Source organism: Pelobates fuscus, chromosome 1, assembly GCF_036172605.1.
Source record: "Pelobates fuscus isolate aPelFus1 chromosome 1, aPelFus1.pri, whole genome shotgun sequence".
Lineage (NCBI taxonomy): Eukaryota > Metazoa > Chordata > Amphibia > Anura > Pelobatidae > Pelobates > Pelobates fuscus.
Window position 1 is genome coordinate 458,693,607 of NC_086317.1, and position 21,135 is coordinate 458,714,741.

General features: G+C 42.1%; 1 protein-coding gene across 1 annotated transcript in view; it reads right to left on the minus strand.

Annotated features, from left to right (window-relative positions):
• The window catches only part of MTNR1B (melatonin receptor 1B), a 143,633-nt gene extending 123,133 nt beyond the window's left edge, over window positions 1–20,500 (minus strand). The window contains exon 1 of the mRNA XM_063444951.1: window positions 20,308–20,500. Within this exon, the coding sequence (XP_063301021.1) occupies window positions 20,308–20,500 (193 nt within the window). The remainder of the gene's footprint in view (window positions 1–20,307) is intronic.
• Between the last annotated feature and the right edge of the window lie 635 nt (window positions 20,501–21,135).

Sequence of the window (21,135 nt, forward strand, 5' to 3'; positions counted from 1 at the left end):
TGGTACTCTCTCTGCCTGGTACCCAGGACATTGTGAGTAATGATGATGTTTTTCCATTAATTTTATTTTTAATCCGTGTAGTTCACACACTCATGCTGGCGATATCCCCCAGAGCTGCATAAATAAAGTCAGTGATATGTAACAGAAGATACAGTAAATCTTTATCAATCAAAACAGGAAATTAAAATTTTTTATAGTAAAAATAACTTTATAGTAAATTAAACCACAATAACAGTTGTATACACAACATTTTTTTAAATGTTGCCCTAAATGTGGCAAATCAGTTCTTAAGTAACCATAACTCATTGTTTATTAAAAAAATAAAAATACCTTATTGAATGAAAATACTGTTGGACAAATTCCTTATGAATACATGGTGTTTTTCCCTTAAAAAAAATATTGATCCAATTCCCAGAGCATTTCACCAATTAGGAAAAGACCAGTGTTCTGCATATCCCTTTTTCCTCATTGCTCTAGAACAGACAGAGCCATTGATACATATTGCAGTAACTAGTGAAACCCCAGGCTTCCACGTTCAGATCTGTGCAGTGGGAAAGCAAGGCTTTCATTCTTCTAAGATTGACAACATAAGTTCTTTTACATTGGTTACTATTTCAGCTTCCATCCAGGTGGAAGCTAATACTGTGTGCTAGAGATCTTTAGTTCTGACTAGGAGAACATTTTCAATTATATTATTATCGCATTAATATCCTTCCAGACAATATCCAAAAAAGATTACCTCTTTTAGTGGGATCAGATATTTATCATATATCTACATTTAAACCCAAAGCTTTAAATTATAATTTACAAAGGTTTTTGGGTACCTTGAAAATTACTAACAATGTTATTCACTAAAATTAGAATTGAAAGTGAATTAAAAGTGAAAATTTAAGGCCAATGTAGATGAATACACACTGCTGTAGTTAGGGTACTGGAGTGATCCTTAAATATTTTTTTTCATTTACGTTTTGATGAAAATCGGGATACAGAAATAAAGAAAAAAGGGAAAGGAACACTAAATAATAGCAAAGGGGAAATACATACAGGGAGTGCAGAATTATTAGGCAAGTTGTATTTTTGAGGATTAATTTTATTATTGAACAACAACCATGTTCTCAATGAACCCAAAAAACTCATTAATATCAAAGCTGAATATTTTTGGAAGTAGTTTTTAGTTTGTTTTTAGTTATAGCTATTTTAGGGGGATATCTGTGTGTGCAGGTGACTATTACTGTGCATAATTATTAGGCAACTTAACAAAAAACAAATATATACCCATTTCAATTATTTATTTTTACCAGTGAAACCAATATAACATCTCAACATTCACAAATATACATTTCTGACATTCAAAAACATAACAAAAACAAATCAGTGACCAATATAGCCACCTTTCTTTGCAAGGACACTCAAAAGCCTGCCATCCATGGATTCTGTCAGTGTTTTGATCTGTTCACCATCAACATTGCGTGCAGCAGCAACCACAGCCTCCCAGACACTGTTCAGAGAGGTGTACTGTTTTCCCTCCTTGTAAATCTCACATTTGATGATGGACCACAGGTTCTCAATGGGGTTCAGATCAGGTGAACAAGGAGGCCATGTCATTAGATTTTCTTCTTTTATACCCTTTCTTGCCAGCCACGCTGTGGAGTACTTGGACGCGTGTGATGGAGCATTGTCCTGCATGAAAATCATGTTTTTCTTGAAGGATGCAGACTTCTTCCTGTACCACTGCTTGAAGAAGGTGTCTTCCAGAAACTGGGAGTTGAGCTTGACTCCATCCTCAACCCGAAAAGGCCCCACAAGCTCATCTTTGATGATACCAGCCCAAACCAGTACTCCACCTCCACCTTGCTGGCGTCTGAGTCGGACTGGAGCTCTCTGCCCTTTACCAATCCATCCATCTGGCCCATCAAGACTCACTCTCATTTCATCAGTCCGTGAAACCTTAGAAAAATCAGTCTTGAGATATTTCTTGGCCCAGTCTTGACGTTTCAGCTTGTGTGTCTTGTTCAGTGGTGGTCGTCTTTCAGCCTTTCTTACCTTGGCCATGTCTCTGAGTATTGCACACCTTGTGCTTTCGGGCACTCCAGTGATGTTGCAGCTCTGAAATATGGCCAGACTGGTGGCAAGTGGCATCTTGGCAGTTGCACGCTTGACTTTTCTCAGTTCATGGGCAGTTATTTTGCGCCTTGGTTTCTCCACACGCTTCTTGCGACCCTGTTGACTATTTTGAATGAAACGCTTGATTGTTCGATGATCACGCTTCAGAAGCTTTGCAATTTTAAGAGTGCTGCATCCCTCTGCAAGATATCTCACTATTTTTAACTTTTCTGAGCCTGTCAAGTCCTTCTTTTGACCCATTTTGCCAAAGGAAAGGAGGTTGCCTAATAATTATGCACACCTGATACAGGGTGTTGATGTCATTAGACCACACCCCTTCTCATTACAGAGATGCACATCACCTAATATGCTTAATTGGTAGTAGGCTTTCGAGCCTATACAGCTTGGAGTAAGACAACATGCATAAAGAGGATGATGTGGTCAAAATACTCATTTGCCTAATAATTCTGCACGCAGTGTATTGTTCAGAATTCATTATATTACATGCAGAAATGAATGGGATATCATCAATAAATTATGCAAAAACAAGATATTATGGGATCTGCGCATGTCATGAACAATATCTAACTTTAGGGCAATAGCAACACATTACTCCAATTGCAGGAAAAAATAAAAAAGAAAGAAAGAAAAATACATTTTCAAAAACTTGGTAGAAGTGAAATGTATCACATTGTACACTATTAGAACCGGAGTGTGTGACATTTCACTAGCTTGTTAAAATTTTACACCTAACCATCTCATGGCAGACAAAGAAACCACGCTCTCTTAAGGTTGTTCTTTTGATAAAAGGAGACCCACTTAGCCCAAATCTTTCTAGTTACAATTTTGTAGAGGCTGGGTGCATCGGTAGTTGTTCATGCTGGTAGTTATGTTGGATACGAGTAAGTCATTCATCCCAGAGGTCTTATCATATCAGAATATATTTAAACACAAACCTTTAAATAAGTTAAAGAAAATGATGGGTACCTTAAAAATTACTAACAGGGTTATTTTCTAGAATAAGAATTGAAAGTGAATTCAAGGGGAATTTCAAATTTAAGGCCAAAGTAGTTTAATTAAAAGCATTGCAGACTTACAGAATTGTTCCAATTCAGCTATTTTGATCTAATAAATAAAATTAGCTTTGAATTTAGGTTACATGAGTAAGAAGATTTGCTTTAGGAAGTAATTGAGCTATGAGCAGCTAAAAGAATATATATAGCAAAGGCTTTAGCCAGAAAAGGAACATCCGTCTGTCACGGTTCTTACCGTGACATCCAGACAGCCAGATGCGATGTTCGGTCCGCCCCCTATTCGTCATCATTGAGTAAACTTTGACCCTGTACCTCACAGTCAGCAGACACATTCCAGCCAATCAGCAGCAGACCCTCCCTCCCAGATCCTCCCACCTCCTAGACAGCATACAATTTAGATTCATTCTGAAGCTACATTCTTTTTTTTTTTTTTTTTGTGTTTGTGTTTATTATACATTATCCTCCATAGCCAGTAACCTGTGTTTATTATACATTATACCCCATAGCCAGTAACCTGTGTTTATTATACATTATCCCCCCATTGTCAGGATCAGGACAGGGATCCAACACGCAGAGTACAAACAGGAGAAGTTACGTATACCGGACCTTAGAATGGCCGGACTAACGTAAGGAGTAAGCAAAGAATGGTCTAGAGACAAGCCGAGGTCGAGGGAACGAGAGAGCAGGTAAACGAGAGACAAGCCGGGTCAAAAAGGAAATAGAGGTAAGCAGGGTAGAAATAATACAAGCCGGGTCAGAACCAAAGAGACAAATAGAAATAAGAGCGCTGAGTGACTAGACTAGCTAGAACCACGACAGGGCAATGAACCAATACACAAAACCTTATTTTATACCCTGGTTCTAAATAGATGATCACGCCCCCGACGAGTCCTGATTCGTGCTCAGGACTTGACAGGTCGGAACGGATAGTCGTCATGACGTCGGCTACTAGAGCCGCGTCATAAAAGGAGGCGGATCAGAGGCGTCCGGCGTGTAAACGGCCGAGAGGACTGCGAGGAACGAGTGAGTCAGCCCCTCTGAGAGGGCAGAATTCTAAGTGTCTCACCTCCTCTGAGGTAGAGACAACAGGTACCCTGACACCCATATCCAGTAACCTGTGTTTATTATACATTATCCCCCCATAGCCAGTAACCTGTGCTTATTATACATTATCCCCCCATAGCCAGTAACCTGTGCTTATTATACACTATCTCCCCCATAGTCAGAAACCTGTGTTTATTATACATTATCCCCCCACAACCAGTAACCTGTGTTTATTATACATTATCCCCCCCCATAGCCAGTAACCTGTGTTTATTATACATTATCCCTCCATAGCCAGTAACCTGTGTTTATTATACAGTATCCCCCCATAGCCAGTAACCTGTGTTTATTATACATTATCCCTCCCATAGCCAGTAACCTGTGTTTATTATACATTATCCTCCCATAGCCAGTAACCTGTGTTTATTATACATCATCCCCCCATAGCCAGTAACCTGTGCTTATTATACATTATCCTCCCATAGCCAGTAACCTGTGTTTATTATACATTATCCCTCCCATAGCCAGTAACCTGTGTTTATTATACATTATCCCCCCCATAGCCAGTAACCTGTGTTTATTATACATTATCCCCCATAGTCATTTACCGTTGGAACTAGGCAGCATGATGTCTTAGGCCGGCCCAGAGAGTGAGTGAGTGAATAATATAATATATATGTTCAGAAACATATTAGTAATATATGTAAATCGGGTTCATGCAAAGAGGGTGAAAAGGTATTAAAGAAAAACCACTTATTGCATCAAATTTACAAAGCCAAACTTTTAAAAGCTTTCCTCATTTCTTTCTCGGGATGAGGAATATATCGGTTGTAGACTGAGGATTTCCATCTGCCCAATCTTTTAATAATATGCACTGGAGTGTCAGTGTTGAAGGAGACCGAAGCTGCCCCTATTCTAAATGAAAGACCCGAGACATGGATACAACACAATCTTAGGAGTAGTGTTCTGATGTAGAAGATGAATTTAGCCGTAAGTCAGAGGGATTCAGTGAGAGTAGTGGTGAAATGTGTGTGGCATGACTGAGTGTGGGTAAGTAAGAGTCAAGTATTTTAACTGGGCACTAGTTCTAGGTGGGATAAAGTGGTATAGCGGATGGATGAGTAGTTTGGTTCGTTTTAGAGGTTTGTAGAGAAAGTATATAGTGATCATGATTTTTAGCGATATCCAATATTTTTAAGGTGGTCTCAAAAAAACATAAAATGCTATATAAAATTTGTGGGAATATCGAATAGCCGTGTACAGTAAATCAGAGAGGGCTCAGAATATCGAACCATCGATCGGTAACCTGGATGAAGTAGGGGGTCTATCTGTTTTATTAAATACGCGGTAATATCCTTTTAATGGGATAGGACGTTAGGAAAGGTGTGTGATTGGGATAAGTGGTTGTGGCTGTATTTACCTTATACTGGGACCGACCTGGCTCCTAAGCTTGAGCCGCGCGTGGCTGGATCACTCCTGCCTCCACACGAGCCGCATGCGGCTTGATCTCCTCTTCTGACTTAGCCATGTGCACTGACCGCAGTGATCGGTCACGTGGCCCGCCTGGCACTAGGAGCACGGCTCGAGTCACGAGCTCGCTCTTAAAGGGGAAGTGGGAGCCAAAAGTTGATTCAGGCTCCCATTGGCCCACGTCATTCCAGCACCCCCACACACGAATGTTTTGGGGGCGTAGGCATGACGTGGGCCAATCAAATGTTAAAGGATATTTAAACTTCCCTAGCCCTATCCACTTTGTCCTATCAAGGTTTCTGTGTCAGTACCCTTTAGTGCGTTCCTTGATCTATTTTGTTTATTTTGGTATTAACCATGGCTTTGTTCTTGACTCTGAATTTATCTTTAACCCTTTCCTGTCTTGTTTGCCCGTGTGACTGATTACCATCTACCTGACTCTGGCTTGTTCTCATTTTCGTAGTCTCTCTGATACCATGACCTCGTCTCATTTCTGATTACGCTTTATCTCTGTCTGACGTTTAGTCTGGCCATTCTAAGTCCAGGTAATAAGTTATATCCTAGTCTTGTCCCTTGCTATCCTAAACTCTGCGTGTTGGGGTATTACATCATGACATTATGATAGGACAATGGGCCCTGCAGGTTTAGGACAGCAAATAGCCTCCTATGAGGCAAGATTTTAAGAACAGGATCACCGTATGGACCAGATTGCCCAGGCCCATCAGACACTTTTGTCCAGAAATGCTTATTTGGCCCCTGAGACACTGGTATGGGTACCATCTCAACCCGTACCTCCCATTCCAGAGGCATCTATCCTGACTAGAGATGTCCCGAATAGTTCGCTGGCGAATAGTTCCTGGCGAACATAGCTTGTTCGCGTTCGCCACGGACGGCGAACATATGCAATGTTCGGTCCGCCCCCTAATCGTCATCATTTAGTAAGACCCTCCCACCTCCTGGACAGCATCCATTTTAGATTCATTCGGAAGCTGCATTCTTTTTTTTTGCATTCTTTTTTTTATTTAGACAGAAGTGTGTTATATTTGAGCATGCTAGGCTGAACGTGCGTATATCATGGCTAGTTGCACTGAGGGTATGAGTATATAGCAGTACATTGTTGTGAAAGATGGCTGTCATGTTTAGGGTGTAGCTTGCAAGTTATCAACTGTGTATTTATATCAGCAGCTCCACCACTAGTTATAAATCAAGTGTGAGTCGCCCCATGAGATGAGACTAGTGAATAACATAATACATGAACGGTTAAGGTAAAGGCATGTAAGGAACTACGACAATAAACTCTTTAGGAGGTGAAATAATGACAAGTTTAAACGCTTGCTACTTTACGATTAGTTAATGTGCAGAGAGCAGTTCATGTGATCAAAGGCATGATGTGGAGAATCGGCTATAGTGGGACATGCTTGGCAGGCTGCTGTTTACTGCTTGTGCTCATCCGATCCCTTCTGGGTGCCAGGTGCAGACCCTGGGAGTCCCTGATACCTGGAACAACAAAGGCAAGTCTCGGCTTGAGGTGGTGGAAGCTTGTTTTGTCGGGTGGTCCGATCTGTCCCGGTGATGCTTCATGTCCGGTGCGGGATTGTGGTGGCTTAAGGTGGAGGCGAGTGCTTGACGTGGGGCAGGCTCTGCATTTCTGTTTGTGCCTCCGGTCCCGTCTTCGACGCCTTTTGCGTTGGTGGATTTTAATGGGGACTGCTTTGCTTAGCTGTGGTGGAGCTTGTTGGGGCTGTGGTGGAGCTTGTTGGGGCTTCCTGCTTGTTATTTGCTTCCAAAATTGATTAAAGAGTCTGTCCAGCTTAGACTCAATATCCTGCCATGCTTTGCTGGTGTCAGGATCGGGACAGGGATCCAACACGCAGAGTACAAACAGTAGCCAGATACGTATACCGGACCTTAGAATGGCCGGACTAACGTAAGTAGTACCATATAGAATGGTCAAAGACAAGCCGAGGTCAAGGGTAACAGAAGACAGGTAAGCGAGAGACAAGCCGAATCAAGGGTAACAGAGATAAGCAGAGTAAGGTAAACAAGCCGGGTCAAAACCAAAAGGAATAATAGAATACACAAGCACTGAGTGACTAGAACAAGCTAGAACCACGACAGGGCAATGAGCTAATGAAGGAAGCTCTGTTAAATACCCTGTTCAGAGCAGTAACCACACCTCCGAGACGTCCTGATTGGTCCTGCAGCAATTGACTGACAGGTCGATCCGGGGGAGTGTCCTGATGATGACTTCCTGCCTAGATGGTGTAAAAGGCAGTCACTCCCTCGCGGCCGGCCTTGCATGACCGGATAGACCGCGGGGAAGGGAGTCATCAGACCGTCTGGAAGGTGGAACAGCTAAGTCTCTACCTCTTTTGGAGGTAGAGACCACAGGTACCCTGACAGTACCCCCCCTCTCAGATACGCCCACCGGGCGGAATGAACCGGGACGAGATGGGAAGCGAGAGTGATACGCCCTGCGGAGACGGGGAGCATGAACATCCTCCTGAGGTACCCAACTCCTCTCCTCAGGACCATATCCCTTCCAATCAACCAGATATTGTACTCTCCCCCGGGAGATTCGAGAATCAATAATAGAGTTGACCTCATACTCCTCCTGACCCTCCACCTGAACGGAGCGAGGAGGGGCTATTGTGGAGGAAAATCTGTTACAAATGAGTGGTTTCAGCAATGAAACGTGAAACGAGTTCGGAATGCGTAAGGTATTAGGAAGAGCTAAACGATACGCAACCGGATTGATACGGGTCAGCACCCTGTAGGGTCCAATATAACGAGGAGCGAACTTCATGGAGGGCACTTTTAAACGGATGTTCCTCATGCTCAGCCATACCCTATCACCTGGAACAAAGACCGGAGCCGCCCTCCTACGTTTATCAGCGTGTTTCTTGACCAACATAGAGTTGTGCACAAGGATTTGTCGAGTTTGATCCCACAACTTCCTCAAATTGGCAACATGAACATCAACCGACGGCACCCCCTGGGAAGGAGAATCCGAAGGAAGAATAGACGGATGAAAACCATAATTCATGAAGAAGGGGCTTGAATGAGTAGAATCGCAAACGAGATTGTTGTGTGCAAACTCCGCCCAAGGAATCAAACCGACCCAATCATCCTGGTGTTCAGAAACAAAGCATCGTAAATATTGTTCAATTTTCTGGTTGGTACGTTCAGCAGCTCCGTTAGACTGAGGATGATAGGCAGAAGAAAAGTTTAATTTAATACCAAGTTGAGAGCAGAAGGACCTCCAAAAGCGGGAAACAAATTGGGAGCCTCTGTCCGATACAATCTGAGAGGGTATCCCATGTAGGCGAAAAATCTCCTTGGCGAATATCTCTGCCAATTCGGGAGAAGACGGAAGTTTAGGCAGGGGAATGAAGTGTGCCATCCTAGTAAACCTGTCAACCACGGTGAGGATAACAGTCTGTCTTTTAGAGATAGGTAGATCGACAATAAAGTCCATGGCCAAACAGGACCATGGCTTCTCTGGAACCTCCAAGGGTTGCAGGAGTCCACATGGAAGCGTATGGGGTTGTTTGGTTTTAGTACAAACTTCACATGCAGCGATGAACTCCTCAACATCCCTCCGTAAAGTAGACCACCAGAAGTCCTTAGAGATCAAGGCGTAAGTTTTGCGAATACCAGGATGTCCCGCCATCTTGCTATTATGTAAACACTGTAAAAGTTCCAGTTGAAAAGCAGGAGGAACGAAATGACGACCCGCAGGGGTCTGTTTAGGTGCGAGATGTTGCAACTTAATGATCTCGGCCAGTAATGGAGAATGAATCCTGAGATTCGTATTAGCAATGATATTGCACTTCGGAACTATAGAAGAAAGAACTGGTTCAGGTACAGTAGAAGGTTCATATTGGCGAGATAATGCATCGGCTTTAGAGTTTTTAGAACCAGGTCTGTAAGTCAGTACATAATTGAAGTGAGTCAGGAATAAGGACCAACGAGCTTGTCTAGAGGATAAGCGCTTAGCCTCCCCAATATATGACAAGTTTTTGTGGTCTGTCAAAATCGTAATAGGGTGTAGGGTCCCCTCCAACAAATGTCTCCACTCCTTTAAGGCTTTAATGACTGCTAACAGTTCCCTGTCTCCGATGTCATATCTGCTCTCAGCCCCAGAAAGTTTCCTGGAAAAAAAACCACACGGGTGTAATGGTTTATCTACCGCTAATCTTTGTGACAGAACCGCACCTACTCCTGTCTCAGAGGCATCGACCTCGAGTAGAAACGGCAAAGTCGTATCAGGATGGACTAATATTGGAGCAGAAGCAAAAAGTTCTTTGAGCCTCTTGAAAGCAGCGAGAGCTTCAGGAGACCACGTCTTAGTTTCTGCCCCCTGTTTGGTCATATTGGTAATGGGCGCAATAATAGACGAGTAACCCTTAATGAAGCGCCTATAATAATTGGAGAAACCAATAAACCTCTGAATAGCCTTGAGTCCCTTAGGTAATGGCCAATCTAAAATAGACTGGAGTTTGTCAGGGTCCATCTTAAAACCTTCCCCAGAAATCACGTAACCAAGAAAATCTATCTGAGACTGATCAAAGCTGCATTTTTCCAATTTACAGTATAGACCATGTTGCAGAAGTTTCTGTAATACCGCTCTGACCTGTCTATGGTGAGTCTCAATCTCCCTAGAGTGTATCAGTATGTCGTCTAGGTAGACAATGACACAATCATGTTGAAACTCCCTAAGTACCTCATTAATCAGATCCTGAAATACTGCAGGAGCATTGCAAAGTCCAAACGGCATAACTGTGTATTCATAGTGACCGTACCGAGTATTGAACGCCGTCATCCACTCGTGTCCCTGCTGGACTCTCACCAAATTATATGCCCCTCTGAGATCTAACTTGGTGAAGATTTTGGAGCCCTTAAGACGATCAAATAACTCGGTAATAAGTGGAATAGGATAGGCATTTCTGACAGTTATTTTATTCAAGCCTCTGTAATCGATACAAGGTCTCAGCGTGCCATCCTTTTTCTTAACGAAAAAGAACCCAGCCCCGGCCGGGGAAGAAGACCTCCTAATGAATCCCTTTTCTAAATTCTCCCGAATATACTCCTCTAGAACCAAGTTTTCCTGAACAGACAAAGGATATACATGGCCCCTCGGAGGCATAGTCCCAGGTAGAAGCTTAATTTTACAATCAAATGGCCTGTGTGGCGGCAAAGAATCGGCATTCTTCTTGTCAAATACTGCCTTTAAGTCTAGGTAAAGGTCTGGTATCTGTCTTTCTCTGGACTGAATAGGAGTCTCAGGTATGTTAACATTAGCTAATGGAGAAACCTTGCATAAACACCTATCCTGGCAACCCTGGCCCCACGAGAGTATCTCCCCTAACTCCCAATCGATAATAGGGTTATGTTTCTTCAACCATGGGTACCCCAGAACTATGGGAACGGAAGGGGATGAAATGAGCAAAAGAGATAAATTCTCCACGTGTAGGATACCAACATTTAAACTAATGGGTATGGTTTCACAAAAGATAACAGGGTCTAGTAGTGGTCTACCATCTATGGCCTCAACGGCCAAGGGTGTCTCCCTTAGCTGGGATGGGAAATTGTTCTTAATAGCAAAGGTTTGGTCGATAAAATTCTCAGCAGCACCGGAATCTATCAATGCCATAGCCCTTACTACTTCCTTCTCCCAAGTTAAGGAAACTGGTAGCAGAAGCCTGTGATCTTTATAATTAGGAGTAGAGGACAAAATAGAAACACCCAAGGCTTGTCCTCTAGAGAGACTTAGGTGCGAGCGTTTCCCGGACGGTTAGGACAGTTCGAGAGTAAATGACCCTTGGCTCCACAATACATACACAAACCCTCTCTTCTCCTGTACTGTCTTTCCTCCTCAGAGAGGTGGGTATAACCTATCTGCATAGGTTCAGGAAGCAAAGATACCGTGGAGTCAGGACTTGGAAAAGCGGGGGCTAACCTAAAAGAAGGTCTCCGGTTCCTCTCTCGAGTGTTCTGTCTCTCTCTTAAACGTTCATCTATACGAGAGATGAACGAAATTAAATCTTCTAAATTCTCAGGGAGTTCTCTGGTAGCAACCTCATCAAGGATTACTTCAGATAGGCCATTCAAAAATACATCCATATACGCCTGCTCATTCCACTTGACTTCTGACGCCAGAGACCTGAACTCTAGTGCATAATCCACCAGTGTTCGGTTCTCCTGTCTCAGACGCAACAGTAATCTGGCTGCATTAACCTTTCTACCTGGAGGATCAAATGTTCTTCTAAAAGCAGCTACAAATGCGTTATAGTTATACACTAATGGGTTATCGTTCTCCCATAGTGGGTTGGCCCATCTCAGAGCTTTCTCAATAAGTAGGGTGATAATAAATCCTACCTTTGCCCTATCTGTAGGATAAGAGCGGGGTTGCAATTCAAAGTGGATACTAATTTGGTTTAAAAAACCACGACACTTCTCAGGAGCCCCACCATAGCGTACTGGGGGGGTAATGCGAGAAGAAGCACCCACTGTGGCTACCTCTAGACCTAAACTGACAGGAGAAACAGGGGTATTAAGTATCTCCTCTGGTGGGTTATTGGCATGAGATAATAGAGCCTGTAGCGCAAGCGCCATCTGATCCATTCTGTGATCCATGGCTTCAAACCTAGGATCAGGAGAAGCCAGCTGACTGTTTGTACTTGCAGGATCCATTGGCCCTGTCGTAATGTCAGGATCCGGACAGGGATCCAACACGCAGAGTACAAACAGTAGCCAGATACGTATACCGGACCTTAGAATGGCCGGACTAACGTAAGTAGTACCGTATAGAATGGTCAAAGACAAGCCGAGGTCAAGGGTAACAGAAGACAGGTAAGCGAGAGACAAGCCGAATCAAGGGTAACAGAGATAAGCAGAGTAAGGTAAACAAGCCGGGTCAAAACCAAAAGGAATAATAGAATACACAAGCACTGAGTGACTAGAACAAGCTAGAACCACGACAGGGCAATGAGCTAATGAAGGAAGCTCTGTTAAATACCCTGTTCAGAGCAGTAACCACACCTCCGAGACGTCCTGATTGGTCCTGCAGCAATTGACTGACAGGTCGATCCGGGGGAGTGTCCTGATGATGACTTCCTGCCTAGATGGTGTAAAAGGCAGTCACTCCCTCGCGGCCGGCCTTGCATGACCGGATAGACCGCGGGGAAGGGAGTCATCAGACCGTCTGGAAGGTGGAACAGCTAAGTCTCTACCTCTTTTGGAGGTAGAGACCACAGGTACCCTGACAGCTGGTACCAGGAGGACACGCGGCTGCCGCCATATTGGGAGAGTCGCAGATGAGTATGTCAGCCTGGGCAGCTGTGCTCTGTGCGTCCATTAGCTCCAGACAGCCTTTCAGGGGTGGACCGGGATAACCCCCAACGGTCCGAGGGGGGGTAACGGAGCTCCTGCCGGGAAGTAGCTCCTCCTGGGCATCCCAGGATCGGGAGATCGCCCGCCTCTCCCGCCCGGTGAGCACCAGGCCACACTTGCTACGCGGAGGTAAGTAAGACTCTGTCGAGTTGCTGACCGCTATTAAGCATGTCGGGTCGTTCAGGTAGGAGCAACATTGCTGGGTCATCCCCTTCCGGGGTGAAATTCGCTTGTTGATAGCTGCTTAAAGTGAGATATTGAGGGAGCTCACACGAAGTGCGTCTTTCCTCCATGACAACTAGGCCCTGCCCCCCGGAAGCTGCATTTTTAGTGAGAGGAGGGACAGTGTAGCTGCTGCTGATTTAATAGGGAAATCGATAGCTAGGCTTGTGTATTCAGTGTCCACTACAGTCCTGAAGGACTCATCTGATCTCTGCTGTAAGGACAGCACCCCAAAAAGCCCTTTTTAGGGCTAGAACATCAGTCTGCTTTTTTTTTTCCTGTGTAATCTAATTGCAGTTGCCTGCCTGCCAGCGTGTGTGTCAGGCTCACAGCGTATACTGTGCCCACTTGCCCAGTGCCACCACTCATATCTGGTGTCACAATAGCTTGCATTTAAAAAAAAAAACAAAAACGTTTTTGACTGTAATATAATAGCAGTCAGTTTCCTTCACACGTGTGCGTTTCAGGGCCTGCCAGGGCGCAGTGTCACACCAGTGCAACTCATAGCTGGTGTAACAGTAGTGTACATTAAAAAAACAAACTAGAAATTTGACTGTGAAATAATAGCAGTCAGTTTCCTTCACACGTGTGCATTTCAGGGCCTGCCAGGGCACAGTGTCACACCAGTGCAACTCATATCTGGTGTAACAGTAGTGTACATTTAAAAAAAAAAATACAGGGGGCTTGTTGTCACCTTTCGAGGACCCTTGGTGTTGTACGTGGCTGGGTGGAGGAAGAGACCTTCAATGACATCAGTGAGGACAAGGAACGGGACATGGCTAGCTTGGTATCCAACCTTGTGCAAATGGGGAGTTTGCGGTTGTGCACATGGACTGTTTGCAGTTGTTTGCGGTGCGTTAAACGGCGAGTTTGGTCTGTCACTGTGAAGCGGGCGTAACCCTTACACTACCTGATCGATACAACATCATACCTGATGTTTTAAAGCACGTTATTCCAAACAATTTAGGAATGCTAGGTGATTTATGCCCTTAATGGATTAAAACCAGACTCTGCATCAACTATGTAATTTTCCATGGGAGTTTTGACATGGATCCCCCTCCGGCATGCCACAATCCAGCTGTTAGTCCCCTTGAAACAACTTTTCCATCACTATTGTGGCCAGAAAGAGTCCCTGTGGGTTTTAAAATTCGGCTGCCTATTAAAATCTATGGCGGTTCGCCCGGTTCGCCTGTTCGCGAACATTTGCGGAAGTTCGCGTTCGCTGTTTGCGAACGGAAAATTTTATGTTCGCGACATCACTAGTGGTCGCCCCAGAAGTGCCCAACAGGGGATATGAACCTGGGGCATTCGGTGTCCTGGGCCTGCCTTTAAGCCACAGCAGTTCCTATTCCTTGGGAGTATTTCTAGCCCTGTTCTTCCTGCCTATGTCTCCAGCACTGGGGGCTGGACTTTTCCTGTGGCTTCACCTGTCTATCTCGTCCACCTAAAGCGTATCGCTATTAAAAAGGTGTAAAACACTGCCTCTCTCTGAGGGCAGTGTCAGTGCATTGACTCTGGTTCCTGTATTTGTGTATCTTGATCCAGAGTTCTCCAGACGGCTCCTGACCTTGGCTTATCTCATCGTTTATTCTGACCTCTGGCTTCCCCTGACTTCGGCTTTCCACGACTACTCTTCTGCTTATCCTTGCCTGTACTGCGACTTGGAACTAAAATCCATGCAAAACCGCCATGCACAGACTCACAGCTCAGGTGGCTTCTTACCTGGTCACCTTGGTCTGTGTTTCTATGCAAGGGTGAGCGTATAACTGCACGTCAGACTCCACATCTGACACCGTCCAGATGACAGACACAAAAAAGTAAGAAGTTTTTTTGTAAGTTAGGGTGACTGAAAGTTGAGTTATCAATGTGAACCAATAACCAGTAAGGAGTTAGTCCAAGACACATTCCCCATATGTGACACTGGGTACTTACTCGTCCGCCACACCTCCATAGAGTATATATATATGTATATATATATATATATATATATATATATATATATATATATATATATATATATATATATATTATGAAGTCTCTCTAGTGTCAGGTACCAGTGATACATTAGTTTTCAATGTGCCTCCACTAAAGTGTACCAACATGTAACCCCTATAAACAATTATACAGCTTTAACTAAAGGCTGTAAGTAAGATCTACAGAACAATACTATTCATCTAGTAGGGCACATTGTAGCAACAAAACATAAAAAGCATAACAAACTAATGACACTTTTGCACTCATTTGAGTAGAATACTTTTTAGATGTATATAGTAAAAAAAATGAAATTTGGAGGTTATTAAAATTCAGACTGTAATGTCAAAAATTTGAGAATTTTGTTATTTATCACTAATTGGTAGACCCATTCAATGCCTCTCTCTTTCCATTTCTCATATGAGAAAGTAGTGGATACATGTCGTGGGGAGAAAATTTAGCTGGATCACAGATTTTGGACCAGAGAGAATCCCATGTGGTCAAAGTTTGTTTAATACATGGAAATGTACTCAGCTCAAGTCCTCCAGGACGGAGACACGTTGGAGTCCAAAATAAGTCTACATACAAGTAGTCATCAAGGGGATTCCTCTTCATATCTACCCAAATGAATCTGGCCTGGCGAGGCATGCAAAGTAATTGCTTGGGTTTAAAATGAGGCTCTATAATACATCACACATGAAAACCCCATTCCACCTTTATGCACCAGGCTAACCAAAATAGACAAAGGAATTCTCCTTTTTTTTATTTACCAAATAAGAGAACACATTGTAATGAGTTATATAAGAGGGCTGCAAAGTGGTGGTCAGTATTCTATTCTAAAATAACATAACACTTTGGGTAACTTAATTGTGTGACTCCTTGGCATCCTTGAGAGACATATATATATATATATATATATATATATATATATATATATATATATATATATATATAAACAGAAATAAAGAGATGCACTCCAAGGACTTGGTAGATGAAAAAATGGGTAGTTTATTCCAATAGGTATAGCATTAAAAAAATAGCCGACGTTTCGACCAGTTCGGGTCTTTCTCAAGGTCCTTGAGAAAGACCCGAACGGGTCGAAACATCGGCTATTTTTTAATGCTATACCTATTGGAATAAACTACCCCTTTTTTCATCTACCAATTCCTTGGAGAGCATCTCTTTATTTCTGTTTATATATTTTCAACGTGGGATTGCACCCAGGCTAAATTGAACTATACACATGAAAGGGTGAGTGCCAAGAAATACTGTTTGTATATATATATATATATATATATATATATATATATATATATATATATATATAGCGTAGAACCCTGGTGAGTTGTTTTAATAGTGGTAAGACATTAAACTTGTATAAAGTAGATATAGAACTCATCAACTAAACACCTAAATAAGTTCTGTAGTCTACCATCCAGTCCAAACTAAATGACTGTGCTAGGGTTTGAGCAATGTTGGCTTGTAGGTTAATTGGAAGTACTTGAGTTTTTTCATTATTGAGCTTGTCATATATGTCCAAACTCTGAAAACAGTGTTACAAGATAAAATCAGGATTTTTCTGGATCGGATAACGTCACCCTTTAGGGTTTTGTGAATGAACCTGTTTGTGATCAATATACAAACTCTCTTCTAAGGAACCACATGAGACCGCCCATACAAGTTAGCTAGGAATTGTATGATGTAAAAAGATGTGACATACAGGGGAGCCATAGTTTTCTCCTCTCCTATCAGCAAGTGATAGTGAATATCCTTATGGACGATATTCTTAAAAATTGCTGCTAATAAGCATCATAATGGATATTATGGTCATTAGTATTTCTTTTTAAACAAACACAAATATTGACTTTAACACAATATACTATGATATAGTGGCTACCAGAAATATATTAGTGATGTTGCAAAGAAACACATTAGGTATAAAGAAAAAGAGTACTTTATTCACTAGATATTGGATTTGTGAATTACTTTTTATGGCTACCTACCTATTTTCCATTTTGAAAACTTTCTGTCAACACACTGGTAAGTAAATACACCCCATCTCTTTTTGAGGCAATAAAACATAGGGTCACAGTAAAAAATAATAATTTTACCAACCCAGGTGACTGCATGCCCTCCTCAAACCTTTGGATACAAAGTTGTTGGTGTTTTTGTTTTTTAACTGACCTTCCCAAATAACCCCAATGTATATCTATAGTGATATATAGTAACAATGCCGACTTGTCGCTTATCACTATAAAGTAAATTGAGATGATTTGGAATTCAAAAAAGTCTGCAGTCTTTTGGTTACCAACACTTTGCTTGTAAAGTATGTGCTAGACACTGGGGTAGAAAGAACGATGGGGACCAGGACTAGGACAAAGCCAATGCACAGCATGAAATATCAGCCGACAATTTACGCAGTCTGACTACATCAGAAAGAAATCCATATATTGCATTTTGTATTAAAGACCCATTGTTTTGGAGGTAGTTTGGGAATTTGAGTTCCCCAACAGAGAAGCAAGTTTATTAGCAGTTTGTGTGCAATTAGAATTCATCTGAATTTTGGGCGATCAATGGGTCATCTGAATCCCGTAACCTTGAGTCAACATATGGACTTATCACAAAACAAGCAAAATGGACAGTGGACAAGAATATAGTTTGTTTTGTGACTCAGAGTTCCAACTGTGACTCCCAAAATATATGATATATCAAGTGAGAATGACCAACAGAGGGAACAAATCTATTTTTCTATATTATATATATTTAATATATCATAAATAAATATAACATTTTTTTTACTGCTTCTACTTTTTCTCTTCTATTTGTTACTTCTTCTCACTTGACCTCTGAACCAAATAGCAGGAAAATGTGCCTACCAGCGTACTGCTAAATATATACGTAATATTTATATTATGTTTATATTTAACAGTACACTGATTGACCCATTTTCACTCCCTTTTGGTTTGCCTGAATCACTTTTTCCAAAATATTTGCATAGATGAAATTCATCCACTACTCTACTTTACTCTACCCAAGATTTTATTTTTTATTTTTTAGATTCGGCCAAAGTTTTTCGCCATGCGCAAGTCTACAAGTTTACTTAGCAAGACTCATAAGTAGGATATTTGAGCATCTGTATTGATTTTACACTTTCCTATCCACAGTATGTCATTAAAGTAATATTTTCTTTTGTGAGAAGGTCTGGATTAATTTCAAAGTACTGTATATCAAACAATCAATGCTTTAGATCCAGTCGATATTCCTCTAATGGATGAAGGAATACGTCTAAAAGGCAACTTGCTGAATTTGTACAGCTTTTTACTGTTTTTTTTTTTTTTGGTCCCAATCAGCAATCTGCTCGTGATTTTGTCTTTATTTTATATTCTCTCTCTACATCACATGCTTCAGATTTACTACTGACTATTCCTTTATAAAATATTATACAACAGATTTTTGGGGGGGTCTGAATTTGAAGTAACCCAGAATATTATTAGATATTGCATCAAACAGATAACATTACACAAAATCCCTGTGTAATATTATCTCAATGTACATTCTATTTACAAATATATTAATCAACTACAAAGGTAATTTAATAGACAAAACATCTGCAAATGTTTAATTAGCCTTTAGGTCATTGGTATATTAGACTGGTTTTCATGGTTACTTGCCCATGAAGTAAAAAGGTAGAATGCAGGTATTTTCTATCAAATATATAAATCGTGTTCAGAAATAATTTAATCTGTCAAACTCTGCTCCTTTTATCATTTTTGCCTGGTCAGATTAATTGAGTCATGTGACACAATGCAACATTGAAGGGGAGCCTTGTTAGTATGGATGCCTCTTGTTGTCATAGCAGCAGAAATAAACTATCCTGTCTTTTTTTTTTTTTTTAAAGCATTGTAATTTTGTGCAGTGGGCTACAGGTATAATAGAGAATTATAAACAGACAGATCTGCTGAGCAGTAGTTCCTTAGCAAAGGCAGCAATTTTATGTCTGTGGAACAACTTTAAACTAGAAGAATTTCAGAAAGCCTTATTTCCTATTTTTGTTTTTAAACAGAACCAGTTCCAGTTAATTTCCTCCTGATCTCTTAAAGTGTTCCAGCTTCTCTCTAGTTACTGATCCGATACTATCACTGCAGAGCAGACAGACTCCCTACCAGAACTCATTTGTGCTGAAATGCATCCTTTAATTCCCTTTTACTATTCAAATCACTGTGCCTAGAATTTATCTAAAATAACAGGACTCACGAGTATTATCCCAAGCTGAATCCCATGAGGGCAGGCTACCTCCAGGTTTAGAAAGTGCAAACTCAGATTTTTATTTTTTATTTTTAATTTGTCTGCCTAGACTGTATGCACCCTAGAAACTCAATTCACACAAACACACAAACAGTTAACATTTTGTAAACAAGCAAACATGCAGATAGCATGGGCACATGGATGAGGTGGGTACAGAGCGCTGGCTGTAATTAAATAACAATGTATCCAGACAATACTTTGTAACTTTGTAAGCAGCTGACAAGCATTTTAGCAGCCCCCAGTACCATGATGCACGTTTTACCAGCCTAACATTGCTGATAAAAACCCAAAACATGACACACTGCTTGTTGACACTAATAAATGTCTGTTAACCATTTCAGTAACCATCTCGTTACATTGCAACTAACAGATTTCTCAGCCCCGCGGCGATGATGGGCTAATTAAGTTTTTATGAAAGCCAGCAGATCTCTGATTAACTTTCTAGCTAACCAGATTACAAGAGCAAAACTGTCACAATCCCCTCTCAATCTGGAACAGCACTGCCCGAGCAAAGCAACCTGGATCTCTGTGAAATACACTTCCCATCAATCTCAGCCAGCCATTAACACCTCGCAAACCCACGGGGGAGGGAGGCTGGCATCCCCAGCCAGCACTGATCTCTGTAGCCTTTCTAAACTGTGTTGACTCAGAGACTTGCCATCATGTACAAGGCTGGGATGGCAGCAGACACAATGTATCCCTGGGTAGCTGTTACTGTTACAGTTGTGGATACAGAACCATAGACATGTCCCCAGGTCCTTACCTGAATTCCTCAGTTTTCTATTCTTGAGCACGGAAATGATGACCAGCAGGCTCCCCAGGATGTCCACCACGGTGGTGAAGATCAGCACGCTGGACAGCGCAGTTACCAGCCAGGCTGCCCGGGGAGCTTCAGGGTCCAAGAAGTCCCCCTTCTTTGCACAGCAGTTCCCTGGGAATGACGCATTCTGCACCATGTCTAAGGCTTTCTTTGCGTGCCCTCTCATCTCATGACCCTAGCATTGAGTGCAGGGCACTAACAGACCAAGAACTTCTTCTCAACCTCCTCCTCCTGCAAAGTGTGGTCCAGGTGATGTTCACTGGATTGACACAACCAAGGGATATAGGTAGGGTGGCATGTGCTTCATGGTCAGCTGACTCCAGTTGACAAGTTAAGTCTGTCTTATTCCCCTTTATTCAATATTCAAGGCGTCACAGGACAATGTAAAGGAGGGGGGGGGGGAGGCAACGTGTGTCAAATCCTGCACATTTACAGAAATACATCGGTGACAGAATTCAGGAAGAGATGCTCGGAGGAGTCTATGTGCAGGGATATATGATTTTGTTTTGAAGCAGAGGGACACATAGCATTTTGGGGGGTGGGGAGGAGTGGTCGCCTTGACATCAAATAGCAACGTTCTATTTTAGAATTTAGAATCTCTAGGATAGAAAGGGCTTGTAACCAATGACTGGGGTGGGACTAAAATCTGTAAGAGAATAGGTAACTGATGTTGAAAGCAACTTAAATGGTCCCTGTGTGATCTTTAGCTATACTGTAACATTCAGGGTAATACAGCATACAGCCAGGGGTCCTAGACCCTCTAATAAGCAT